Raw genomic sequence first — 26,058 nt, 5'->3', positions numbered from 1 at the left:
TACGTCAACCTGCTGATGCAACAAACATTGATAGCTTTTCTGACTTGTATTTGTCGTCTTTTGGCATTTGCAAATCATACAGACAAATTCCAGTTCCAGTCAGAAGGTACCTATTTTGTTGACATTCAACAACGCAATCAATGAAATCTTTCTGCAGTTGAGAAAATGAAATGTACCTTGTTGGACTTTTTTTCTTGCTTCTTGACATATCTTTAGTGTTGCTTTATTTTTTTCACCATTCCCTTACTTGCTTCTCATGGACGCAGAATTCACAAGGAGCTGCACAATTATTGTTTGCTTCTGCATATTCAACAACTTTAGTTTAAATGCTGCATCATAAGCAGACCGTTTTCTTTTTATTTCACCATTGTTCATTCTAAATTTTAGAAAATAATGTATAGATTTTGTAGAACTTTATAGAGGAATGTCACATGCTTTGTCACTATCAAATTATAATTGTTCATTGTTTATTTCAAAGAAGCCCTGCAGATTGATTGGCATGTCTAGGGCAGTGTTTCTGAAAGTGGTTCCATGGAATCACTTTCAGAAACACATTAACTGGCCGCCCCAGTTTGTTTATTTACCAGCACCACAGCCACAAAGCCTCGTGGCTCCCATTGACTCCGTTTTGCCCTTTGCATCCAAGGGGAGCTGCAGGAAGTGGCTTGGGCCGGCCGGGCCACCACTTCCCGCTACTCCACTTTGCTGTGAAGAGAGAAATGGAGCCAATGGGAGCCATTAGGCTCTGTGGCCACGGCACCGGTAAATAAACAAACCAGGGCAGCCAGTTAATGTGTTTCTTAAAGTGATTCTGCGGAACACTTTCAGAAACACTGGTCTAGGGTGATAACAGGCTATTTAAATTTTATTAAAGATTTCAGGTCTGCACATTATATTTTCAGATTGCCTAGAGACTTAGGAGGTTCAGTGATCAACGTGCATGAAGACCTTAAATTACTCATAGCAGACTGACACCAGTGCCATAGTACTATCATTCATTGGGTTTTTTTTTATTGTCTTGTAATGTCTAGCACTTTGTGAAGTGGAAGAGTCAAATTTCATGTGGATACAATTTAAATAAAGATAAAATCTTAGCACTTTAAAAAAAAAAAAAAAAGCAAGTCCTGAACTGCGTCTACAACAGGGGTCAGCAAATTTTGGCTCCCAGCCTGTTAGGGTGCGTCTAGACTGGTAAGATTTTATGCAAAAGCAATTGCTTTTGCGCAAAAACTTGCCAGTTGTCTACACTGGCCGCTTGAATTTGCGCAAGAGCACTGACTTTGTAATGTACAAAATCAGTGCTTCTTGCGCAAATACTTTGACGTTCTCGCTCGAGGGAAAAAGCCCACTTGCGCAAGAATACTTGCTCAAGAGGGCCAGTGTAGACAGGGAAGAACTGTTTTGCGCAAAAAAGCCCCGATGGCTAAAATGGCGATCAGGGCTTTCTTGCGCAAAATTGCGTCTAGACTGGCCACGGATGCTTTTGCGCAAAAGCATCCATGCCAATTTAGACGCGCTTTTGCAGAAATACTTTTAATGGAAAAACTTTTCCGTTAAAAGTATTTCCGCAAAATCATTCCAGGTCTAGACGCAGCCTTAGGGTAAGCCGCTGACACGTTGGGAGATTTGTTTGCTTTGTGATGGCTGCAGGCATGGAGCCTCTCAGCTCCCCTTGACTGAGAACTGCAAACAGCAGCCAAGGAAAGCTAAAAGGCTCTGTGCCTGCAGCCAGCACGTCCCTCAGTGTGCGCTGATGATCTGGGACTGGAAGTTTATATACTGCCAGTATAGAGTCGGCTTATAAACAGGTCATTGGCTTTTTAACTTTTTTTTTTTAAATGTTAAATGTTTTTTAAGGGGTTTGCTTATGATAGAACAGGCTTATGCTTGAGTATATATGTACTACAGGCAGTCCCCGAGTTATGCGGATCCGACTTATGTCGGATCCGTACTTACGAACGGGGCTTTTCTCGCCCTGGAGGACGTGGGCGGCGGGACCACACTGACGCGCCGCGGTCCCGCCGCCCGGGTCCTCCGTGGCTTTGCTCCGCGTCTCCCTGGTCTGCAGACAATTTTCGACACTTTCCAAAAAGGACTCAACAAACATTTGAACTATCTCACCCATTACCAAGATAGTTTCCCCAATTATCACCTCTAATACCATTAACTCACAAACATCCCACTCTTCCTACCTCTAATATCAATTCACAGACACTTACCTTCCTTCCTCCCCCCCCCTCCTGCATCCCCCTCCTGTTCTGCAATGTGATTTGTCCTTTTCATATTTGTTCATTTTTTTTAATTGTATCCTTTGGTATATATGGTTGTGACTACTTTCTTCCACTAGTTGATCTGAGGAAGTGGGTCTGGCCCACGAAAGCTCATCATCTAATAAACCATCTTGTTAGTCTTTAAAGTACTACACTGTCCTGCATTTTGCTTCAGCTACCCCAGACTAACACGGCTACATCTCTGTCACAAGTTTTAGGGAGTGAGAGTTTCGACTCAAAATGGTTCATTAACACATTCCAACCGCTCATCATCTTCTGGCTTTTTTCTCACATTGGTGAAAGTCAGTTCACTCACTGGTGTACGTGCAACGAGGAGTAACGGTAGTTCGGAATAGGAAGCCTAGTCCGAACTACCTAGTCCGTGTCGCGTGTAGCCGGTGGCACGGAGTCCGCACTAGCGGACATTTAAAAATGGTGGCGCCCGGCAAGATGCAAATGAAGCCCGGGAAATTCAAATCTACATTACCACCTACATTACCTACATTACCACCCTAGTTCGAACTAGGGTGGTAGTGTAGACATACCCTCAGAGATCTAGTAGGTTACAGTGTAGATATATGAATGTGTGAGGAATTATCCTGCTCCTTTTATGGCTATATTTACTCTAACAGCAGTAGGTTCACCAAAGATGTCACTTGTAAAAGCAACGTGTTTATAATTTTTATACTGTAACATAATTATGGCATAAAAATTGCATTGAGGGCCACTTCTGGTAAAATACATTTTCCTCTTTAAATTACAATTTAAAAATATTTCCTAAGAGTTTCCAGAAAAATCGTAACATTTAAAATTAACTAATTCTAGACAATAGATATTTGATTGCTTGAGAGGTATTTGAATGTATGTACAGCCTACATTTTGTTTAGGTAGGGAAATAATATATATGTAATGTCTTTCTTTTACAGTAGAGGTAGTTAAAAAGATGTTTTCTTTTCCATTTATCTTATTATTGCGCTTTTTCTCCTCCTCAGGACCATCTCCTTCTGTTTTAGAGTATCTGTCAGGAAAAGACAGAGAGAGAATCAAAGAAGTGAAACAGGCAGCTGAACAACAAATGAAAATACAAACTTTCTCTCAGCAATCCGTGAATAGGTCCTCCTCGTCAGATGGTGCTCATCACAAGTGGCAAATGGTGTTGGGAGGGCAGATAGCCATACCTGGTTCTAGTGATTTCAAACCATTTGCAAAAAATCCAGAAAAACAAAAAAGATATGAAGATTATATAGAGAGTCTTAAACAAGGACAGAAAGGTAACTAGGAAGTGGTCATGAAACTCTTCTTTATTTCTTTTATTTGGAAACAATATTTCTGCAACTTTTATTCATTGTTTCTTTTTAAGTGTTTCACAGGCTTGATTCCAAAAATGTTTACATGCTTTTCCTTCTTTTTTCCAGAGTCCCTAATCTCGTAAAATGTAGGCATATATATAATCTAGGGATGTAATAGTATAGTCGATTAACTGATTAACCAATATGCAAAGACTTATGCTATAGACTACACGTATTTCCTCCCCACCCCTTGCCAGTACATTTTTTTTAACAGGCTGGCCAGCAGCTCAGCTCAGACCCGGCTTGTTCTGGATCCTGGACCTATCCCACTGCGGCTCTGCATTTAAAGTGTATTGGGAGCAAGGTGGACAGGCAGCCCAACTCAGTTCTGGCTCATGCCAGGTCTGGGAGCTCAGACACTCCCCTCCCCCCCTGGACAGGGGCTGCCCAGGAACTATAGAATAGCTGATTAACCAATACAAATTCATAAGATTAAGTGACCATTCAATTAACCAATATTTAACATCCCCAATATAATCCCATTGACTTCAGAGAGACGAAGTCAACATATTAAATTGTTTGAAAGATTGGGCACTTTGATAATACTTATCTTAGTTTCTCTCATCTCCCCTCATAATGTAGCTCTTAACCTCACAGACTAGTGGTTCTCATCCTTATTCTTTCTGAGACACACTGCAGTGTGCTATAAAAGCTCCTAGCCACCTGTGCTACAACTGGTTTTCTGCAGATAAAAGCCAGGGCAATTGCCTGGAGCCCATTTCCTGTCTTTACAGAGTCCATAAGGTCCCCCTTACTAAGATAAAAGAAAGTTCAGAATCAGAAGCTTTAACCCACCTTGTCTCCGAGATGGAGGCAGCTCACATTTCTGAGTTATTATTTCAGGCTCTGAAGACTTGGCTAGCCACTACTATATCAGGTACATTTAGTTCGTATCTCTGCAATCATTAGGGCTAAAAACATTTTAATTGAGTGTCTGGAGCCCAATTCTACAGAAAAGGATGACATTTATGGAAAAGTCAGTGATTAATGAATTATAGAATACCTTGAACCCTGTTTTTAATTAATAAAAACTTTCCTCCATTCCTTCCATGTACTGTTTTTTCTAATTACATTTTTAATTGTAAATCCACTACTTTGTCTTACAACAAGATAATTATTGGGAATATTAGAACTTTAATCCTGTTTTGGGGTAGGAAAGGAGAATGGGAAACCCAATGTTTTTCTTTTAAAGCAGTTACTTGTGCTACATTGGAAATGTTGCTTCTTTTTATTAGTCAATAATCTAACTATCTTGAGAGAAACTACAATCCTAAAGAGAGTAATTTATCTGCTCAGGACTTAAGATTGTTGCTTTGTATAAAACAGATCAACTTAAGTATCAAACAGGATGAAAATGCAGGAAGTCCTGAAATAATATGGAAGGTCAAAACATTCAGAAGCTCAGCTTGGTGTTAATTCTATTCCTGTCTGCTCTAGAAGAAAATATGAACCAAAGTCTGTTCCTTGTAAACAGAAAAGGATTATTTTTTTAAAAGCTTCTTGGCATGTCCATATTTGCACGTATGATCATGCACATAGTATGCATCCAAAAAGCCAATTTGAATCCTCAGTGTAGGTCTGAAGTTTATTAGGAGGCTCACGTACTTAGCATTTTTACCTTTACATTTGAAGCATTTTGTTGGAGTTTTGTGTGTGTGTGTTTTTTTTTTTTTTGGGGGGGGGGGAGGTATGGAGCATTTCATATTGTGTATATTCCAGTGCATTAGAGCAGTGAGTTAGACATCATCAGTACAGTAATGGATTGGGTAAATGAAATAGCTGTCGTTCATTTAATAAAGATGGTCATTCTGACAGAATCTTGAGCAATCATCCCTGGTTACTGAAGAATAGTATATCCAGCAAGACACATGGGGTTACCCTTCTTATTTATTTCTGAAGTTTTCAGCACCTTTATATTCAACTATGTACTCATCGGACCCTTGTGGAGATGAGCTTGGCTTCTGGAATTATTTGAAAGAATAACACAATGAGTTAAACCTACATGCAAGTTAGTGTATATTATACATAGAGATGCTAAGTATTTCTGTCCTTTTAACTTGCAGTAGATACACAAGAGAGTCGTTCAGATCCAGGGATGACAGAATGGGAGCGAGGAAGGGAACGAGAGGAGTTCTTCAAAGCAGCAGTGCTCTACAAATCCTCCAACTCAATCCTGTCATCAAGGTTTACTCGGGCCAAGTATGAAGATGATACTGACAAAGTGGAAGTTCCTCGAGACCAAGAGGTTCATGCTCTTAATCATCCTGCATTGTGATTACCTGTGTTAACTCTGAATAGCACAATCCAATTTATTTGAAACATCTTTGTAGAAAATAAATGTTATAATTTTCTATTGCTTTAGGTTTCTTTTGGTAGTGATTAAGAAACCAAAAGGTAATCTACAATACTATTCTCACAGAGTAGTCAAGTATTTGTGGTTTAAGGTCACTAAATGTTGACACTATTACTATAATAGCAGAATTTCAAGAAGCTGATTATATCATGTAGAGGATTTAATCAACATTTGAATTTTACAGACAGATATTGATGACAAGGAATCTGCAGTGAAGATGAAGATGTTTGGCAAGCTCACAAGAGATAAGTTTGAGTGGCACCCTGAGAAGCTACTGTGTAAAAGATTTAACGTTCCTGATCCCTACTCTGAGTAAGATAATGAAATATCTTAATGCTTTCAAAATAATTTTAATTCTTCTAAAATTTGTGTTTATGCAATGCTTGTGCAAAATGCTAGTTTGACATCTCTGGAGGCTGATACCCTCTTTATCTTCAGAATAGATGCAACCCAGAACAGTAGGCAAGCTTTCTTATGGTATCTTTCCAATTTTCTTTTTACTCAAATTTGGAGATACTTTGAAAGGAAATAGGTGATCCTCTCCCCCAGACCATAGTGGAAGCACCTTTGTTAGGGTTTTTAAGTGTTAATAGCTGTTTCATGGACTTCGCTTGTTTTGTAGATAATTTAAGCCTTCATTTTCCAGTATTTTCCATCATCCCATCATTAAAAACAATGATTGACCAAAAAATTCATTTTCCTCTAGTTCATCGATTGTTGGGTTACCCAAAGTGAAACGTGACAAGTATTCTGTATTCAATTTCTTAACTCTGTCGGAATCTTCCACGACAACCGTAACTCAAACAACTGAAAAAATGCCACAGAATATCAATCCTAACAGTAAGTGGGTCACAATTTTATTAGTATAATCCCAGTAGTTAACAAGTACAGGCAGTCCCCGACTTACGCGGATCCGACTTATGTTGGATCCGCAGTTACGAACGGGGCTCGCCCCGGAGGACACGGACTGCGGGACCTCGTGGTCCCTGCCGCCCGTGTACTCTGGGGCTTTCTCCGTGTCTCCCTGGTCTGCAGACCAGGAAGACTCGGAGCAAAGCCTCGGGGAAGCCGGCAGCGGAGCAGGGAGACTGGGAGACTGGGAGCAAAGCCACGGAGGACCCAGGCGGCGGGACCGCGGTGCGTCTCGGTACGCTGTCTTCCTGGTCTGCTGGGGTGGGGGGGGGGGCGCAGCTAGTACGCCCCCTCCTCCCTCCCCCCCCCCCCCCCAGCAGACTAGCCTTTTCTCCAGAAGCCTGTGGCAGAGCAGATGGGGCGCTGCCGGTTGGTCCCGCAGTGCTGCTCTGGGCGCTACTGGACCAACCCGGCAGCACCCCAGCTGCTCTGCTCCAGGCGTTCTGATTCAGCTGCTGCTGGTCAGTTTCAGCAGCAGCTGAATCAGGACACCTGTGGCAGAGCAGATGGGGTGCTGCTGGGTTGGTTCAGTAGCGCCGAGGAGTGGCGCTACTGGAGCAACCCAGCTGCACCCCAGCTGCTCTGCCCCAGGCGTCCCCAAGTCAGCTGCTGCTGAAACTGACCAGCGCTGACTACAGGAAGCCTGAGGCAGAGTTGCTCTGCCCCGGGCTTCCTGGAATCAGCTGCTGACCAGTTTCAGCAGCAGCTGACTTGGGGACGCTTGGGGTTCTTAAGTTGATTCTGTATGTAAGTCAGAACTGGCGGTCAGTTTCAGCAGCGGCTGAATCTGGACGCCTGTTCCGTCTTACATACAGATTCAACTTAAGAACAAACCTACAGTCCCTATCTTGTACGTAACCCGGGGACTGCCTGTATATCAATATTTTTTTACAATTATTATGGAATGTGAAAATACCAACGTGCAGCTCAAGTAAATCTACACATATAGGGATAGATTGTACTGATTTTTTTTATACCAGCTGAGAATCTGGCCAATACAGAGAATCTAATTTTAATTTTTTTAAAGTAGGAAGTGTAATGATAAAGCAAGTATTTGTAAATAATTTGTAAATAATTGATCATGAACTGCTGTAGTGTTTTAACATAAAGCTAATTAACTATGTTGATTGGGATCTTGTACCATTTTTAGAGCCAAAGAAACCATCAAGATGGGATGTATCTGACAAAGAAAAGAAGAGAAAGGATTCTATTAGTGAGTTCATAAGTCTTGCTAGATCAAAAGTTGAAAATCAGCAGCAACTACCAGAATCAACAAAAGAAGAAGCCAGAAATAGAACAAAAGAACCCCTTACCAATAAGGTATAAAATCCCCAAAGATTTAACATTTTCAGTAACAATTGTGCTATTGTACATGGCTCTTCTTTGGTGTTTTGAAATGCCTTTCCTTGTGTATGGACAGAGTCACTAGTAGCAGCTTGTGTGGGTGAGAAAAGATGTGCGCACTTGGGACCAAGCTGTACCCTCCAGCTGTAGAAAAGAGATTATTTTCTACAACATGTCTCTTGTAAACCATGAGTTCTAACCCCCGCTCAAAAATGTGATTTAAAAACTCCACACCCCACCTGTGTCACAACTGGTTTTGTGCATATAAAAGCCAAATCTTGCGCTAAGGGATAGCAAGCAGGGCAGTTGCCCAGAGCCCTATGACATTGGATGCCCCAGAAAGCTAAATTGCTTAGGACCCTGGGCTTCATCCCTGTGCAGCAAGATTTAGGCTTTCTATCCTAGGCACCTGCAAGTCTAACACTGATCCTGGTTGCCAGACCCCCTAAAACCTGCTGTGGCCCCCCCATGGGACCTATGGTTGAGAACCATTATCCTATTGAAGCTCCTCAACTGGCGCTTTACAAATAGTGGGTTACACAAATGGAGAGGCAGCAGGCCCAGGGCAGATCTAGCTGCTCTGTAGCATTGTACATGCACATATGTACACTAGGGAGAACTTCCTGACTTTGGCTCTAACTTACTCATGTTCCCATTTTGGGGGCTTAACCTTCCACAGCTATGAAAGATGAGCGGTGATAAGAGGGTCCTGGTCACCAAAGTTCCCACAGCAGCATGTTGTCAAATAGTTGAGGAAACTAGGTGGCAATGTGAAGGCACCAGTCAAATATAAGACGCAATGTGTGGATGTAGGTGCTGCATGAGTTCTTTGACCTGAAATCTCCCTGTCATGGGTGGTGGGAAGACCAACTCCAATTTTGCCCTCTGCTCAAACAGAAAAGTGGGGGAGAGGGACTGCAACAGTAAACGATAAAATTTCTAGTTTTCTACATGGGAAAACATATTATACATTGATAGGGAACCTAGGATATTGCCATGAAATTATTTAGCATCGAAACACTTTGTATTTTTTTCACATCATTTTGCCCTAGAATTGCCTATATACAACACATACTTTTAATATCAGCGGTTTTCAGCCTGTGGTCATGTGCTGCTGGTGGTAAATGAGGAGTTGGCTAATCTCAGGATGTCAGCAGTCTTCTTCATTTCAAAAGCTTCAGGGGGTATCCGAGTTAGTCTGTAACTTGAAAAACTTAAAAAACAACAAATAGTCTTGCAGCACTTTAGAGACTAAAAAACATTTAGATGGTATCATGAGCTTTCATGGACCTAACTCACTTCTTCAGATTAATGGAGTTATTAAAAGTCCAGTTTCTAAATACGGGATTGGAGGGGAGAAGGAAAAAGAATAGTGAAAAAGGGGGGAAGAAATAGTCAATTAGTGTCCATACTACATGAAGGTGATAGAGAAGCTTTTTGTTTTAGTAAGACAGCTAAAAACAGATAAGCAAGTTGGTGTTGTTGCCTCAGGGATATGTGGTAATGAATAGGAGGAAACGTGGTGCCTAAGGATGTGAAAGACTAGTCGCTTTATAGGGGGAGAATAAGAGGGTACTTCAAAGTGGCAGCACCGCACAGAGCCTGGGGTTAGCTGTTCTGTGCGGCGCTGCTGCATTGCATGTCACATGGAGCCCAGTGTCAGGCTCCTCGCAGCATTTCAAAGTGGCAGCGCTGCGTGGAGCCTGGGATTAGCTCTGTACGGCACTGCCATTTTGAAACACTGCTGTGGTGTTTCAAAGTGATAGCAAATCATGGAGCCCGGAGTCAGCGGGGAACTCCCCCGCTGCCCCGGGCTTTGGTGCTTTCGCCTTTGAAGTGTAGCAACAGCCCTAGGGGCACCCTATCAACTAACTGAATAGTCAATGCAAAAATGCACCAACTATTCGATTAGTCAGTTACCTGACACTTAACAGCCTTAGTGGTGCCCACATCTAGAAGTTGGAGAAGAAGTGGTGCAAATGGCAGGAGGTGAATGAGGGAAGAATTCTTGCTTTCTATGGTGTCTCAGAGGGGTAGCTGTGTCTGCAACTAAAACACGTAAACAGTGAATGGTCCTGTAGCATCTTTGAGACTAACCTAAACAATATAGATAGTTTTATGAGCTTTAATGGGCACAACCCACTTCTAGAGGAAGAAGTAGGTTGTGCCCACAAAAGCTCGTAATACTATCTATATTTTTGGGTTAGTCTCAAAGGTACTACCGGATCATTCTTTTTTCTTTTTATTTTTTTTATAGAGAATGTATAGTTCAGATGAAGAAAAGTACTTGTATTTCTATTTCTTGCTCTTTTACTGAAGAAACAAAACAGGAAACTGCATGCATATAGATCTTTATATAAAGTAGGAAATTTTGTTTTGCTTGAGTACTATCTATTGAGAGGAATGTGAGTCTTATATGTGGGAACGAATTGTGAAGACCTGTAGATCCAACCATGAGAAATTACAAGGATTAACAAAAAGTGCACAAAGTGGGTAGTTACCATAAATAACAGTTGCCCCTTTTGCTCTTGCAGTTTTAGCAAATATGCTGATGGAGGCTATTTGAAAATGTGGCACGAACTGTGAAATTTGCTTGAGAGTTAATGATTTTAGTTTAGTAGTATAGTTATTTTGTATGCATTAACTAACATAGGTCAGTTTCATATTTGCCATTTAGGTTTATTGTGAATTGACTTGGGAGTTTGAGGAACATTTAATAAAGGGCATGGTATTTACGTTTTGGAAAGAGTATGCAAGCCTCTGCATTGACTTCTGAAGATCCAGATACTCATGGATACAAAGCAGATAGCCATACATTTGTAGGCTTCTAGATACAAAATGTTTCCGCATCCACATTCATATCCACAAAAATGAGCTGTGGATATCTGCATCCATATCTGCGGGTGCGGATACCCATGGATATAAAGCAGATATCCACAGATTTGTAGGGCTCTAACAGGAAGTACTTCCTGGCGGAAAGCCGCACACCAACTCTCAATCCAGACACCCCTCCTGCACCCCAATCCACTTCATCCCCTCCTATATCCCAACCTCTACCCTATGCTCACTCTGGAGCCTCCTCCCATACTGCAAACCCATTGACCCAATCCAGAACCTGCACTTCCTCCTGAACTTCAACTCCCTGCCCCAGCGTGGTGAAAGTGAATGAGGGTGGGGGAGAGCGAGTGGCAGAGAAGGAGAGATGAAGTGAGTGGGACAGAGCTTAGTGGAAGGAGCGAGGTAGATCCTGGGCTACCCTTAAATTCAGAAATATCTTTGGCATTAAAAAAGTTGGAGACCCTGCCCTACAGTCTTTATAATCCCTAAGTGGTCTGCAGTAGTCTAACATAAGTTGGTGCAACTCACAGTGAGCAAAGAGAAGTAGGGGATCTGTGCTTATCAGGCTTGTATGGCTGTAGCACATACTTAGGGGACAAGAGGATAGCAAGTGTAGTCAGGGATTGTGACTGTAAGAGGGATAGCAGGTGGGAGGTTAAATTCCTTCCACTACACCCACTGTTTTCCCTGGACAATGTACACTTTTCTGTGCTTTGAACCTAGACAGAGGAAGATGATAAATTCATTGCCGTGATCTTAAGCTAATGAGGTGCTTGCATTTGTTGATTTAAAAATAAAAAGAGTTAATATATTATAGTCTTTCAAATGTGCTGTTCTGACATGCATGAAAAAGGCACAGGTTGCAGTATTCTTTATGGAAAGTGACTTAATTTAGTGGTGTCTGAGCTCTGCTATTGTGTATCAACAGTTGTCAAGTTTATAGACTTCCAATGTACTGTGAAATTTGCCAATTAAAAAATCTTCAATGAAAATACCATTAAAAGTGTCAAGATACATTAATTTTATTGGGAGATTTTTCTCCTTCATCGGTGTTTCCTTTTTTTCTTATGGTCATTGTTATGTAGGTAGTTAATGAAAGCACAGATCAGGAAGAAGAAGAAGAAAGCAGACCATCTATGGACTTATTTAAAGCCATCTTTGCCAGTTCTTCAGATGAAAAATCATCATCATCATCATCTGAGGAAGATAGTGATGAAGAGGTGCATCAGCCAACTTCTGCTGTTCCAGACTCAGAAAGTGGCAGTCATGCTAATCCACCAGATACCTCTGTATCTGAGGTACAAGGTAATAGTTGATAATTTTGTTCAATTTCATGAAGTTCTGGTAACTTTGTAAGTAATTTAAAACCTTCTGAGCCTAGTAAAAAAGTGTTTTACTCCAGTCTCTCAAAGGTGCAACTCTTCTTCCCTCCAAGAAGTTACTCCAGCTTTACACTGGCGTTATTGAATGCTGGATTAAGTTCTTTCTATTTAAATATTATCTACATAGGCATAAGACAAAGGCAGTTTTTACAGATATATAGTCAAATGCATTATTTGCTAAACACAAAGAGGGATGAGGACAAAACCTATATTTCTCTAGAAAGAAACCCCCAAATTAGGTGGTTTTATACACTAGTAAAAAGGTATATGATATATGTTAAAGTATATGTATTCAATGATGAAATTTTGACCAGACTAGAAATAAGTTGAATTTGCTTTTGAATTTAATTTCTATATTTTGATATTTTCATTTAAGATAATATTGAAATGGATTTTTAAATATTACAGCAGTATAGCCGAACCACTGCATTTTTCACAGTCTGTCTACACAGCAAATAAATTGAGAGGGGGGCGACTAAGCAATCTTATTCTATCTATGAAGACTGAATAGCAGAGTATTATAGAGAGTTCTCATACTAGAAATTAAAGTAACAATATGCTAGAGTACATTTAAAAATTTACTGTGACATAGTATAAATCAAGATAACATTCTATTTATTTTAACATTTTAAGATGTTGAAAAGTCTGGGGGATAGCTGTGTTAATCTTTAACTTTAAAAATGAGTAGTCCTGTGGCATTTTAGAGAATAACAAAAATATATATAATCTTGAGGTTTTTGTGGGTAAAACCAACTGCAGATTAAAACCAACATCAGATGAGTTGGACAGGATCTTGTATCTTTAATTTTAAAATTGGCATGTTTGCTTACTTGCCAATTCGGAAAAAAGGCAATATGAAATGGATCTCTTCATAATTAGTGCCAATTAATCTATTTAGAGCAAATGGCTGATGGAATGATAAATTCCTAAATAACCTAACACCCATAGTCAAACTTAAGGTAGCCTTTATTTTATAGTAAAAAGATCAATTTATGTATACTCTTTAATTTGGAAACTTTTCAGACTTCTAGATCTAAAATCACCTATTCTTACCATATCTTCAGCACTGTAATTTTGCCTAATTATTGAAAAATGTACACAAGTCTGTTTTTGCCCTTAAATTACAGATTAATTTGATAATTTCAGACAACATGTATATAAATATTTTTATTTTTAATTTTGATTTAGAAATCAGCAGCACTGTGATTAAATATTTCATGATCCTAGCCCAGGGCTATTTAACTTTGGAAACCCCGGGGTCCACAATGATACTCACAGCACATGCTGAGGGCTGCAACTTAAGTGAGGTTGCATGTACATGCAAATATATATGTAAATAGCTTCTTTCACACTGATGGTCATGAATACAAAGCACTTCCCACAAAGCACTGGCATTCCCAGCACCTCCTCACATGGTGCTAGAAACGCAGAAACCCCTATACCTGTCTGTTTCAGCCAGCCTGGACGCTTTCAGTGCTTACTCCATCTGGGAGACATCTCATTGTTGTGGAGTGTGTTCCCAGTGGAGGCCATGTTCAAAGGATCCCTCCCGTGGGCCACGTGCTTAGCCTTGCGTAATACCAAACTGCCTCACATTCCGCAAACAAATGGGCCGCAGGCCGCATGTTAAGTAGCCCTGTCCTAACCAATGCAACCAATCTTTGAAATGCACAGGAAGGTGCAAAAGGAAAAGCATCAACTCTTCTTTGTTGATAAAGATTTTAAAAAGTTAAGGGGTTGTGTACAAAAAAAGGTTAAGAAATTATATAATGATGTAATTAATGCAAGTCCTTTTTTAAAGAATGTGTGTCATTATCGGAGGCTTCTGAGGATCCCAGTAATCAGAAATAATGGTTAGAAGCACCTTCTGCTTCTTTGAAAATCTGAACTGCAAAATCTAAACAAGCATGCAAGATTCATTAACTTATCTTCAATATTTTATTTTTATGGCATGTTTTCTCAGATGTCTTGGGTAGGGAGAGTTCTTTTCTCTTTTATGTTAAGTTAAAACCTATATGTTGTTTTTCTAGAAAATATGGCTGTTACAAATGAGCCTGACTTTGTGCCACCTCTTTTGAAGGAGGAGCTGAATAAGGGAGAGGAATTTGGACCGAAGTTGCCTCCAGTTTTCTTTTCTAGTAAGTATTGAAGACTTTACATTTTGTACACTGAAAACAAGTATAAGATGCTTTTATTTATTTATGTTCCCCATAAACATCTTCAAAGTTACCTCATTATCCACCTTCAAATCCCCTTCTTAGACCCCTGACTTGTCAAGTCACCAAACCCAGTATACTGAGACCACTGTCTATCATGCTAACCCATACTGTCTTATTTCCTGGTAGTCTCCAACCTCTCTGCTGTCATCTGTTGTCTTTTGTCTTTTATATTTAGAGCCCAGCAGATGCAGATATCTGCAGACCTTTTTTTTATGGATCATGAATCACCGACATAGGTGCTGAAACTAGGTGTGCTGCTACACACCTCTGCCTTAAAGTGGTTTCATATATATCCGTTTACAGTTTGGTTCAATGTCTTTCAGCGCCCCCACTATACACATTTTTCTAGCATCCCTGGATGTGGATGTAAATTTTTGTATCCACACAGGACTCTAAATAGAAGATCTGAAAGGTGAAGAAGCAGCTGTCAGTAGCTGATAGAAAAGCAACCTTAAAGGCTGTCTTCCACACCCTGTATCTCCCCTCCTGCTCACTCCCCCTTACTTATTTTGCAGAAGCAGTGGCCTCCCTTTCCTACTAGCCTGTACAGCAATAATGAAGTTGGGAGATAATTCCTAAATAGCTTGGCTGCTTAAACTAGGTGGATAAGAGTAAAGGGAATTTTGCATCCTGTTTTGACCTATCATCTCCTCCCCTTTCTCTTTATGAGGCTGAGGGGGAGGTGATAGATAAGAAGCAGCTGCTTCTCTGCCTTCCAGATCCTCATAGGCTATGAGCTGTAGACAGTTGCTTGCTCACATACACACTGTCTCACCAATGCTCCTCCTGAGAGACACTTTAGCATGTTGCTGCAGATACACTGTGACTCACAGGTCAGCTATAAGTTGATTCTTGTGCATGCAGATCCATAATATATCTGTAAAGTTCTATTTTTTGTTTAGATTTTTAAGTCCCTCGGGGTAGGGACCATCATTTGTTCTGTTTGTACAGTACCTAGCACAACTAGGTCCTTGTCTACGACTACAGTAATGTAGATGAGGCTAATTTTTTTTAACTGTTTGATTTTCAGAGGGAAATATATTGACTGGAATTTGATTTGCAATTAGGTACAAGGTGGGACTTCCCTGGTCTGGCACCCTTGAGACCTGAGCAGTCCCAAACAGAGTTTTCCAGACCAAGGGAGGTAAAAGCTCCCCTTCTGGCTATTGGCCCTTCTCCACACCACAGGCCTGCTGTCCTCAGCACTGCTAGGCTGTGCTTGCCACCCGGGGTGGGGCTAAACTCCCCAGCACACTGACTCTAGCTGAGGCTGTGTTCTCACCACTGACCTGGGCTGTGCTCTCGGCTCCAGTCCGGGTTGCACTTCCGGGCGCTGACCCCATTGCCTCTGGCTGACTCATGCAGGACTGCGCTCCCTGCTGTGCTAGCTCAGCCTAGTCTGTGCTGCCAACCCCCATTGGCCCCTCTGCCTCCAGCTGTGGGGGGCTGCGTTCCCTGCTGTGCTGGCCCTGCTGCCATAGGGGCGGTGCTCCCTGCCGCCAGCCCCAGTGCGGGTTGTGCTCCCCACATGATGGCCCTGCTACTAGCTGAAGTGCGCTTCCCACCACCAGCCCAGCCCCTTAATCTGGCCAGCTAGGGCTCTTTGGTCCAGCAATATCTGTGGTCCTTACGGACCATGGATGTTGCCGGACCAGAGGGTCCCGGATTTTAGAAATGTAACCTGTACCATACAGACATAGATATTCCAGTGAAAGTGAATGTGCAGCTGTCCCTATGCAAGTAGAGATGTTATAGGTCAACAAGTAGATATCTGTTTATATACACATTACACCCCCATACACATACATTTTTTTAAAAATTTGGCTATCAGTTTGTGCTCATGTTGAAATGAATGTGTAGTTATTTTTTTCTGTACCCAGAATCAGACCTTTTAGATCTTTTAAGTAGGAGGATATATACTGTTGCCATTACCTGGTAAATGTTGAATAGACAGGATTTTTTTGCTGTTGTTTTAATCCTGTTTGTTTAACCATGTTCAACAGATTTAAAGTGAATAACGTGGCATTGTTCATCTCTGGGAACTTGCACGCAGGTTAAAGATATGACGAATATTTAGAATATAACTTCAATTTATATTCAGGTCCCTTTGCAAACTAAAAACACTGGGGTCCTTCATTCTTCTCTCCAGCCTCATATATACCTGTGTACATTAGGATCCACTAGCCCAGACTTATTTGCCTGTGCAGATGCCCACTGATTTCACGGGGGCTTTACATAGACTCAAATGTCAATGTTTAACAGATTCTGATGCAAAACAGGGGCTAAGGCTGAATTTTTTTTTCTTCACCAATATCTGATTGCAAAGGTATGTCTATCGAGAAGTTAAAATATTTGGAATTGGGAGTCCCAAATCTCTTATGTAACTCTGAAAATCTCAACCCATATATTAGGGAATTAAAATTGTGCATAGTTGAATATTAATGTTTGTCTTGGTTTTTATTTGTTTTTATTTCTCTATATTTGATTTTTTACTTTAGAGACTACTCAGAAGCCTGAGTCAGTACTTCTGTCAAGTTCTCCTGAAGTCAATAAGAAAGAGAAACATAAAAAGAACAAAGAAAAATACAAGGCTAAGAGAGAGCACAAACATAAAAAGGAAAAGGTTAGGGTAAATAAATTGGTTCTTTCTTTCTTTCTTTCTTTCTTTCTTTCTTTCTTTCTTTCTTTCTTTCTTTCTTTCTTTCTTTCTTTCTTTCTTTCTTTCTTTCTTCTGATTTCCTAAGTCAAGTGAAAACTGCCAGGATATATGCTAGATCAGTGTTTCTCAACCTTTTTTTTTTTTAAAAAATTATAAGTGCCCCCAGTACCTGCAGTTTTCATACACACACAATTTTTTTCTACCATTGCAACACTTTTGTTTAAACAGCTTAATCATAGATGGGTGGGCGATGACATTTTTTAGTGTAAAAAATACAAAAATAATAAAGCGCTGTAAAACTTAAAACAAAAATTCAGTTTTCTCCAAATTTCAGTTGTGTTGACATACCTCCCAGACTTCTCTCGAGTACCCCTAAGGGTACTCATACCACTGGTTGAGAAACACTGTGCTAGATTATGGAAAACAGAAATCAAGTTGGGCTGCTTGAACACTCTCCCTTAGCAGTTCTAGTTAAGCTAACATATCTTCAGTTCTAAACAGGGTGTTGCTTGTTCTTTATGTGCCTATGGACCATATGCATAATTTGCTTAGATACTGCATAATGCTGTAAAAAAACAAGATACATTATGATGATAAAGCTTCTAAATATGTTAATGTAATTTACTTGGTCCTTGCTTTCTAGAGACTAGGTTTATAAGTGACTCACTGCTTGACTACTCACACCTCCCCCCGCCTCTATATCAGAGGCAGCAAGCTGGAGAAGCAGGAGCCAGTGCTTGGGGAGAGACAGCTTACCCCTGCTGCTGGTCTGCCTTTTAAATGTAGTAAGAGCCATCGAGCTCTTACTACATTTAAAAGGCAAGAGGTACAGTGGTCCAGAACTCCATGTGAGCTAGGACTGCTCATGCCTGGCTCACAACAATTTACCCCTGCTTCGGGTCTTCAAGTTAAATGTAGTAGGAGCTGAGCTGCCTGTGTGCCCTGCTCATACTACATTTAAACTGCAGAGCTGCAGCAGAGGTAGCTCTTGGACTCCACCGGCTCTTATTTACTAATCGTGTACTTGATACAACTTGTATCGACTATACGATTAATCAGTTACCCGCTTCTTAACATCCTTACTTAGAGACATTGGCTTCTATTATTTAAAGTTTACACAACTGAAAATGTGTAAGTACTATTGTTATTGCTCTGCTCCAGTTAACTTTGGAATTTAACCTGTATATAAACTGTTTCCTGTGATCCCAGTTATTCTTTTTTAGTGACCTTTGGTTTTAATTTGACTGACTTAAAAAATACATGACTAGCAGACTCAACTATTTCTTTTTTTAACAGAAAAAGAAACATAAGAAGCACAGGCACAAAGGCAAACACAAGAATAAAAAATCAGAGAAAAGCAGTAGCTCAGATACTGCTGATAGTAGTGACAGCCTTAGTGATGTGGAGAAGATCACAAATTTGTCACCCCAGGAATTTCTACAAAGGTAAACAGATAATTTACTGAGATCTTTATAAATCTGGCAGCAGTAATGGGCCATAGTCTCACTAGTGTAAATTGGTGTAGTCCCACTTAAGTCAGTACAATATGTTTGTGTCTAGAATATAGATAGCTTTTTGTTAATCAAGTCTGAAAAGATAACTTATTTTAGGCTTTTGGATTTAGATGTGCCATTTGAGGACTAGTGTTAAGATAAAGTGCTACAGGAAAGAGAGCATTAAGCAGCTAATTCTACAGCACTAGATAAGGAAAGTTAATTTGGAAGAGATCTTAGTGTCATTGTAAATTGCTATAAATGGAAATAAATATTGCGTAGATAAGACAACTACAAATGATGAGAAGTGTTGCTGCTATATCTTTTCAGAATATTTAGTCAAGTTTAACAAAAATGTAACCCTCCCCTGGTAACTATTGGTATTGACTGATAGATTTTAGGGAAGTAAAATCCTGGTGAATCAGTTAACTGGTTAAAGGTTGTTTAATCTGTTAACAACTGTTTTTAAACGGGGCATGGTGGGTTGCTCCAGCTGAGCAGGGGGGACTGGGCCAGCTGGGCTGGAGCAGTTTTCTGCCCGTGGTAGGCTGGGGGCTTCTAGCCCCATTGGGCCACAGGTTAACCAGTTAACCACTGGCATCCCTAATGGATTTTTAGAATACAAAATAAATTGTCTGGCTAAAAGCCTTCACAACTGAATGACCCAGCTTCAGCAGGTGCAAGGTGTTAGGCTTCTTTTGGTTCACAGTCTGGGCCTATCAGTATCACACCTTTCCCTGCTTGCTGGATCTGTTCTTGAGAATTGGCAATTTACTGAAGGTTAACAGCATTCTGTGCTTGAATACAAGGTTCCTGTAAGTCAGTAACCTGCTGGGTCTAATTCAGCATTCCAGTGGACTAATTTACTTTTAATTGCTTAAAAGAGCAATTTATTTTTGCTCTTTTAGTAAATCAGGATTGGCAAATCGAAGACCCTCCAATATGAACAAAGAAGAGGGTCTTCGATTTGCCAATCCTGATTTACTAAAAGAGCAAAAATAAATGATTGAATTCAGATTGAAGTTTGAGAAACTTATTAATTCTTGTTAAAGTGATTAAATGTACCTGTTGCTGTTGTGTATATCTATTAAATATGGCCTTTTATTCCAGGCTGAAATGCCTTCCTGCAAGAAAGCAGTAACTTGTTTCTTCAATGCTATATGACTTTTGATCTGAAACTTTGATTTCCTCCATGATGGAAGATCAGTAATGTATAAATTGCACTGTAAATGTTGTATTTATGCTGAACATATATTTGAAATAATAAATTTATACATTTGTGATGTTTTATCATTTTGAACCTTATGAATTATGGGATGTTGGAAAGATACTTTTGATAATGCATGCTAGCAATAAAAAAACAGTAATAGCTTAGGTGCTAAATTTATTTAATGTGAGGGCTATAGGTAGCAAGGACACATGAATGAAAGTAGGATTTCTCCATTTCACCCCTATGTTTTACTTAAAGGTTGACTCAAAATAGTGACTCCTTGGCTGACTTCAGATATTTTAATAAACTATATATTACAAATTTGGTATTTCTGGTCTGTTAAATCATTGTGTGAAAGTTCTTAAAACATAAACAAGAATGTAAGTCCGTTCTGAAGGAAGTGAAGCCAGGAAGTTAAAAAGGCATAATTTACACAAAGACAAGTCATTCCATGTCTCTCTTATATAGATGTCCAGAATGTAGAATTTCTGTGTATTTCTAAATGTGATAATTTGCTTTCCAGACTTTTTGTCTTAGACAAAATTACCTAAGACAAATTCTATTACCCATCACCATCATATAGCTTTTTCAATAATTTAAACTGTTTGATGCAAGCTAAAATAGCATTACAGTACTGGATTATCTTGAGCACTACTTACATAAATTCCATCATTCATTATCAGCATTATTCTACATTCATGTTTAAAATTAACACAAATGTTATGTTGAAAAACCCAAAGATTCTTCAGATGTTCTTGCTTGCTGGGTACAGATCTGTGCTGTATAATACACTTAAAAGGAGGCTGAAATTTCATTTAAAAAGTACATATTAGTCTATAAAGTCCTATTACATTTACAGGGTTGTTTGATGTGCACTGTCTGAACTCCTTGAATGGAACAAGTTGTTAAAACAGCTCATCATGATTTATTATGAGACTAAAAAAATGTTATCCATTTGCAATTGCTAACAAAAACATCAAACAAGCTCAAGGTTGTAAATGATACTCTTGTTTGGGCTACTTTAAAAAAGCAGTAAATTTTTGACATTGACAGTCTCTTTAGTAGTTCATTAGATTTACAGCAACATGGCATAGGGGAGAGAGTTAGTAACAAATATGGATTTGAAATGCTGTCAGGATTACAAGAAGGAGAAAATGAAGGAGCTGAATAAGATTAACTAAAAAGCAGCAGAAAACTCTCTTAATTATAATAAACATATTTTGGTAGACTACTAGTAGTACAGTATTATTATGAACATTAGTGCCTCAAGTTCTGGTTCTTTCAGAAGGCAAAAAGGCTCCTGTTAAATCAAACTCCATTTCTCAATCCTTTCCATTTAGAACAAAGATTTACTTTTTACCAATTATTTAAAAAAATCAAGTCAAAGTTAAAAAGCCATTGCTTCTTTTTAAATTTGCTAATATGACACATTATTTGTTTATATTTTTCTTTAATCCTGTCAAATTATACTAAACTTAAAAATGTTTTGCCTGTGCATTTGATAGCACTTTGTATAATCATTATTTTTTTTTATATACAGGCAGTCCCCGGGTTACGTACAAAATAGGGACTAGAGGTTTGTTCTTAAGTTGAATTTGTATGTAAGTCGGAACTGGCTCCAGATTCAGCCGCTGCTGAAACTGATCAGCTGCTGACTACAGGAAGCCCTAGGCAGAGTTGCTCTGCCCCCGGCTTCCTGGAATCAGCCGCTGATCAGTTTCAACAGCAGCTGAATCTGGACTCCTGGGACAGAACAGCTGGGGCGCTGCCGGGTAGGTCCCCGCAGGACCAACCTGGGAGCACCCCAGCTGCTCTACCCTAGGCGTCCCGCAACAAAAGCCTGGTCTGCTGGGGGGGAGGGGGCGAACTAGCTGCGCCCCCTCCCCCCCAGCACAGCAGGGAGACCCGAGCAAAGCCGCACAGGCGGCGGGACCCCGCCGCCCGTGCAGCTTTGCTCCTTTGCCCCGGAGCAAAGCTGCACGGGCGGCGGGGTCCCCCGCCTCTGCGGCTTTGCTCCTGTCTCCCTGCTGTGCTGGGGAGTCCCCCCCAGAACACCAGGGAGACCCGGGGCAGCTTTTCTCACCCCAGAGGACGCAGTGGCGGGACCGCTGCGCTCTGGGCGGTCCCGCCGCCCGCAAGCTCCGGGGCGAGAAAAGCCCCGTTCGTAAGTGCAGATCCGACGTAAGTCGGATCCGCGTAAGTCGGGGACTGCCTGTAGTGAGTTTCCACTTTTGTCCATGTGGGTCTCTTCATACACCAATAGAGGAGAAAGATACTTTAAAAAGATAGGAAAATCTGATTACCATCCTACAAAATTGACAGGAAGATTTAGGACAAGTGTCGTTTTTGTATCTTTTAAAATGTTTTGAAAATTAATTAGTTTTCAAATTAACAGTGCACATTTAGTTTCATAAAAACATTATATACCCAGCTTGTTTCTTTAGAAGTACATGTTTTCAACACTGCATTAATTTTAAAATCCTTGTTATATCTTTTTTTCCCATGACATAAGAACAGGCATGCTGGGTCAGATCACAGGTCCATGTAGCCCAGTATCCTGTCTTCTGACAGTGGCTAGTGCCACAGACAGTGTTGACTTCAAGTTGTCATTGTCAAGTCTCGAGTCCCTAACGTCACATTCGAGTCAAGTCCTAACTCGAATCTCCAGTCTTAATTTAAAAAATGTCAAGTCACTTTTGTACAAGCCATCAATATCGGCATTTTCAGACTATTTTTTCGCCAAGTCGATTTAACAAAATTAGCGAGTCTCAAGTCACAAACAATGAAGTCGAGTCTCAAGTCGAGTCACCTAGGTGACTTAAGTCGGACTTAAGTTCAAGTCATGGGACTTGAGTCAACAAATCTGGGCCCAGAGAAAATGAACAGAACAGTACTTATCAAGTAATCCCTCCGCTGTCACCCATCCACAGTTTCTGACAAACGGAGGCTAGGAATATCATTCCTACCCATCCTGGCTAATAGCCATTGATGGACCTATCCTCCATAAATTTATCTAGCTTTTTTTTAAAATCCTGTTACACTCTTGGTCTTCACAATGTACCGTGGCAAGGAATTCCACAAGTGGACTGTGTGTTGTATGAAGAAATACTTCCTTTTATTTGTTCAATACCTGCTGCCTGTTCATTTTATTTGGTGACTCCAAAATAAAATTCTTGTATTTTATGAGAAGGTGTAAATAGCACTTCCTAATCTACTTTGTCTACACCAGTCCATGATTGTATACACTTCAGTCATATTCCTTTAGTAGTCTCTTTTCCAAGATGAAAAGTCCTATTCTTATTAATCTCTCCTCATACAGAATGCATTCCATACACCTAATCATTTTTGTTACCCTTTTCTGAACATTTTCCAATTCCAGTATATCTTTTTTGTGAGATGGGGTGCTTGCATCTGCACATAGTATTGAAGCTGTGGGCATACCACGGATTTATATTGAGGCAATATTCTATTTTCCATTTTATTATCTGTCCTTTCTTAATGATTCCCAACATTCTGTTCCCTTTTTTGACTGCCACTGCACATCGAGTGGATGTTTTCAGAGAACTATCGACAATGACTACAAGATCTTTTTCTTGAATGGTAACAGCTAATGTAGACCTCTTCATTTTATATGTATATTTGGGATTGTTTTCCAATGTGCATTACTTTGTATTTATCAATATGAAATTTCATCTGTCATTTTGTTGCTCAGTCATCCAGTTTTGAGAGATCACTGTGTAGCTCTTCGCAGTCTGCCTGGGTATTAACTATTTTGAGTAGCTTTGTAGCATCTGCATATTTTGCCACCTCTCTATATACATCTTTTTCCAGAACATTTATGATTGTTGAATAGGACTGGGTCCCAGAACAGATCTCTTTCCATTCTGAAAACTGACCATTTATACCTATCCTTTCCCCCCTATCTTTTCTCCAGTTACCAGTTCATGAGAGGACCTTCCCTCTTATCCTATAGCTACTTATTTTGCTTAAGACACTTTGGTGAGGGACCTAGTCAAAGTCTTTCTGATAATCTAAGTACACTATATCTACTTGTCCACAAGCTTGGTGACCCAATGAAAGAATTCTAGTAGATTGGTGCGGCATGTTTTCCCTTTATGAAAACCAGAACTTTTCCCCCAAAAATTATGTTAATCTATGTGTCTGACAATATTGTTCTTTGCTATAATTTTAACTAGTTTATCTGGTACTGAAGTCAGGTTTAGCAGCTTGTAATTGCTGGGATCACCTTTGAAGCTCTTTTTAAAAATTGGCTATTTTATTTGCTTTCTTCTAGTCATTTGGTACAGAAGCAGATTAAGTCACAGACTATCGTTAGTAGTTTTGTAATTTTCACATTTATATTCCTTCAGAACTTGGCTGAATATCGTCTGGTCCTAGTGACTAATTATTGTATCAGTTCTAAAATTTCCTCTAATCAGACCTCAATCTTGGGACAGTTTCTCAGATTTGTCACCTTAAAAAGAATGGCTCAGGTTTGGGAATCTCCATCAGATCCTCAACTGTAAAGACTAATGCAAAGAATTAATTTAGTTCCTTCACAATGGCCTGATTGTCCAGTGGCCCCACTGGTTGTTGCTTCTGAATTATTATTATTATTATTATTTTTTTGCTATTACTTTTTGAGTCTTTGGCAAGCTGCTCCGCAAATTCTTTTTTGGCCTTCCTAAATATATTTTTATATTTAATTTGCCTTCCTATTTTCCAGTTTCTAAATGATACCTCTTTGCCTTTCACTGCTTCTTTTACTAAACAGTCATGATTGCATTTTCTTAGGTTCTCATACTGTGTTTTTTAATTTGAGGTATACATTTAAGTTCAGACTCTATTATTGTGTCTTTAAAAGGTTTCCCTGCAATTTTCAGGGATTTCAATTTTGTCGCTGTATTTTTTTTAAATTTCTGTTTAACCTCCCCCTTTTGTGCAGTTACCCTTTCTGAAATTAAGTGCTACAGTGTTGGACTCCTGTGGTATTTTTCCTGCCATATGGATGTTACATTTATTTACATTGTGCTCATTATTACCAAGTGGTCCAGCTACATTCATTTCTTAGATCAGATCCTGTGCTCCACTTAAGATAAATCAAGAATTGACTCTTCTCGTGTGGGTTTTAGGACCAGCTGTTCCAAGAAGCTGTCATTTAGGGTGTCAAGAAATTTTATCTCTGCATTTTCTTCTGGGGTGACATATAGCCAGTCAAAATAGTTGAAATCTCCCATTATTATTGAGTTTTTTTTATTTTTATAGTCTCTTTAATCTCCCTGAGCATTTCAGTTACTATCGCCATCCTGGTCAGGTGATTGATAATATATCCCTAACCTATGGAATTTCCACCCATAGAAATTCTGTGATACAGTTCGGGTTATTTAAGATTTTTACCTCATTTGGTTCTATACTTAGTTTCACATACAGTGCTGCTGCTCCAACATGACCTCTTCTGTCCTTCCTGTATATTTTGTACTCTGGTATTATTATGCCCTGTTGATTATCCGCATTCCACCTTACTACATTTAAAATGCAGAGCCTCTCTGGTCCAAGCTCGTGCTGGTCCAGGACCTATCCTGTTGTGTCTTTGCAGTTTAAATGTAGTAGGAACCAGGTGTGCAGGCAACCCCACTTCTTCTACATTTAAATTGCAAAGACACAACAGGGGTAAGTCCTGGACCAGCGTGAGCTGGGACAGAGCATCTTCCCTTATCTACTAATTGTGTAATCAATACCAGTTTTATTGACTACAGGATTAGTCAGTTACCTGCCTCTTAACATCCTTAGATCAGATCCTTCTTGTATTATTTTGCATCCTCTTCTCCTCCCTAGAAAATAGAGAATCTCCTTTAGTACATCTGCCCCTTCTGGATGTGTTGGTCCAAACCACTTGCTCTTTTGCACTTGTTGGCTTTTCCCCACCACTTAGTTTAAAAACTGCTTTATGACCTTTTAAAATTTAAGTGCTAACAATCGGTTCCATTTGGGTTTAGGTAGAGCCCATCCTTCCTGTATAGGCTCCCCCC

General features: G+C 39.9%; 1 protein-coding gene across 3 annotated transcripts in view; it reads left to right on the top strand.

Annotated features, from left to right (window-relative positions):
* GPATCH1 (G-patch domain containing 1) overlaps positions 1 to 20,109 on the top strand; it is a 44,133-nt gene extending 24,024 nt beyond the window's left edge. The window contains exons 11-20 of one of the 3 annotated variants that reach the window (XM_006114930.4): positions 3,263 to 3,541; positions 5,683 to 5,864; positions 6,157 to 6,284; positions 6,679 to 6,812; positions 8,035 to 8,204; positions 12,152 to 12,371; positions 14,479 to 14,586; positions 17,166 to 17,290; positions 18,623 to 18,771; positions 19,930 to 20,109. In XM_006114930.4, coding sequence (XP_006114992.1) covers positions 3,263 to 3,541; positions 5,683 to 5,864; positions 6,157 to 6,284; positions 6,679 to 6,812; positions 8,035 to 8,204; positions 12,152 to 12,371; positions 14,479 to 14,586; positions 17,166 to 17,290; positions 18,623 to 18,771; positions 19,930 to 19,960 — 1,526 coding nt within the window. In that variant the 3' untranslated portion in view covers positions 19,961 to 20,109. Of the gene's footprint in view, positions 1 to 3,262; positions 3,542 to 5,682; positions 5,865 to 6,156; positions 6,285 to 6,678; positions 6,813 to 8,034; positions 8,205 to 12,151; positions 12,372 to 14,478; positions 14,587 to 17,165; positions 17,297 to 18,622; positions 18,772 to 19,929 lie in introns of those variants that run through there. The other 2 variants (XM_025180615.2, XM_006114931.4) reach the window with 2 other exon arrangements.
* Positions 20,110 to 26,058: the final 5,949 nt, after the last annotated feature.

Source organism: Pelodiscus sinensis, chromosome 12 (assembly GCF_049634645.1).
Source record: "Pelodiscus sinensis isolate JC-2024 chromosome 12, ASM4963464v1, whole genome shotgun sequence".
Taxonomy (NCBI): Eukaryota; Metazoa; Chordata; order Testudines; family Trionychidae; genus Pelodiscus; species Pelodiscus sinensis.
Note: the sequence above shows the minus strand (reverse complement) of the source record. Positions and strands in the feature narration are given on the sequence as shown.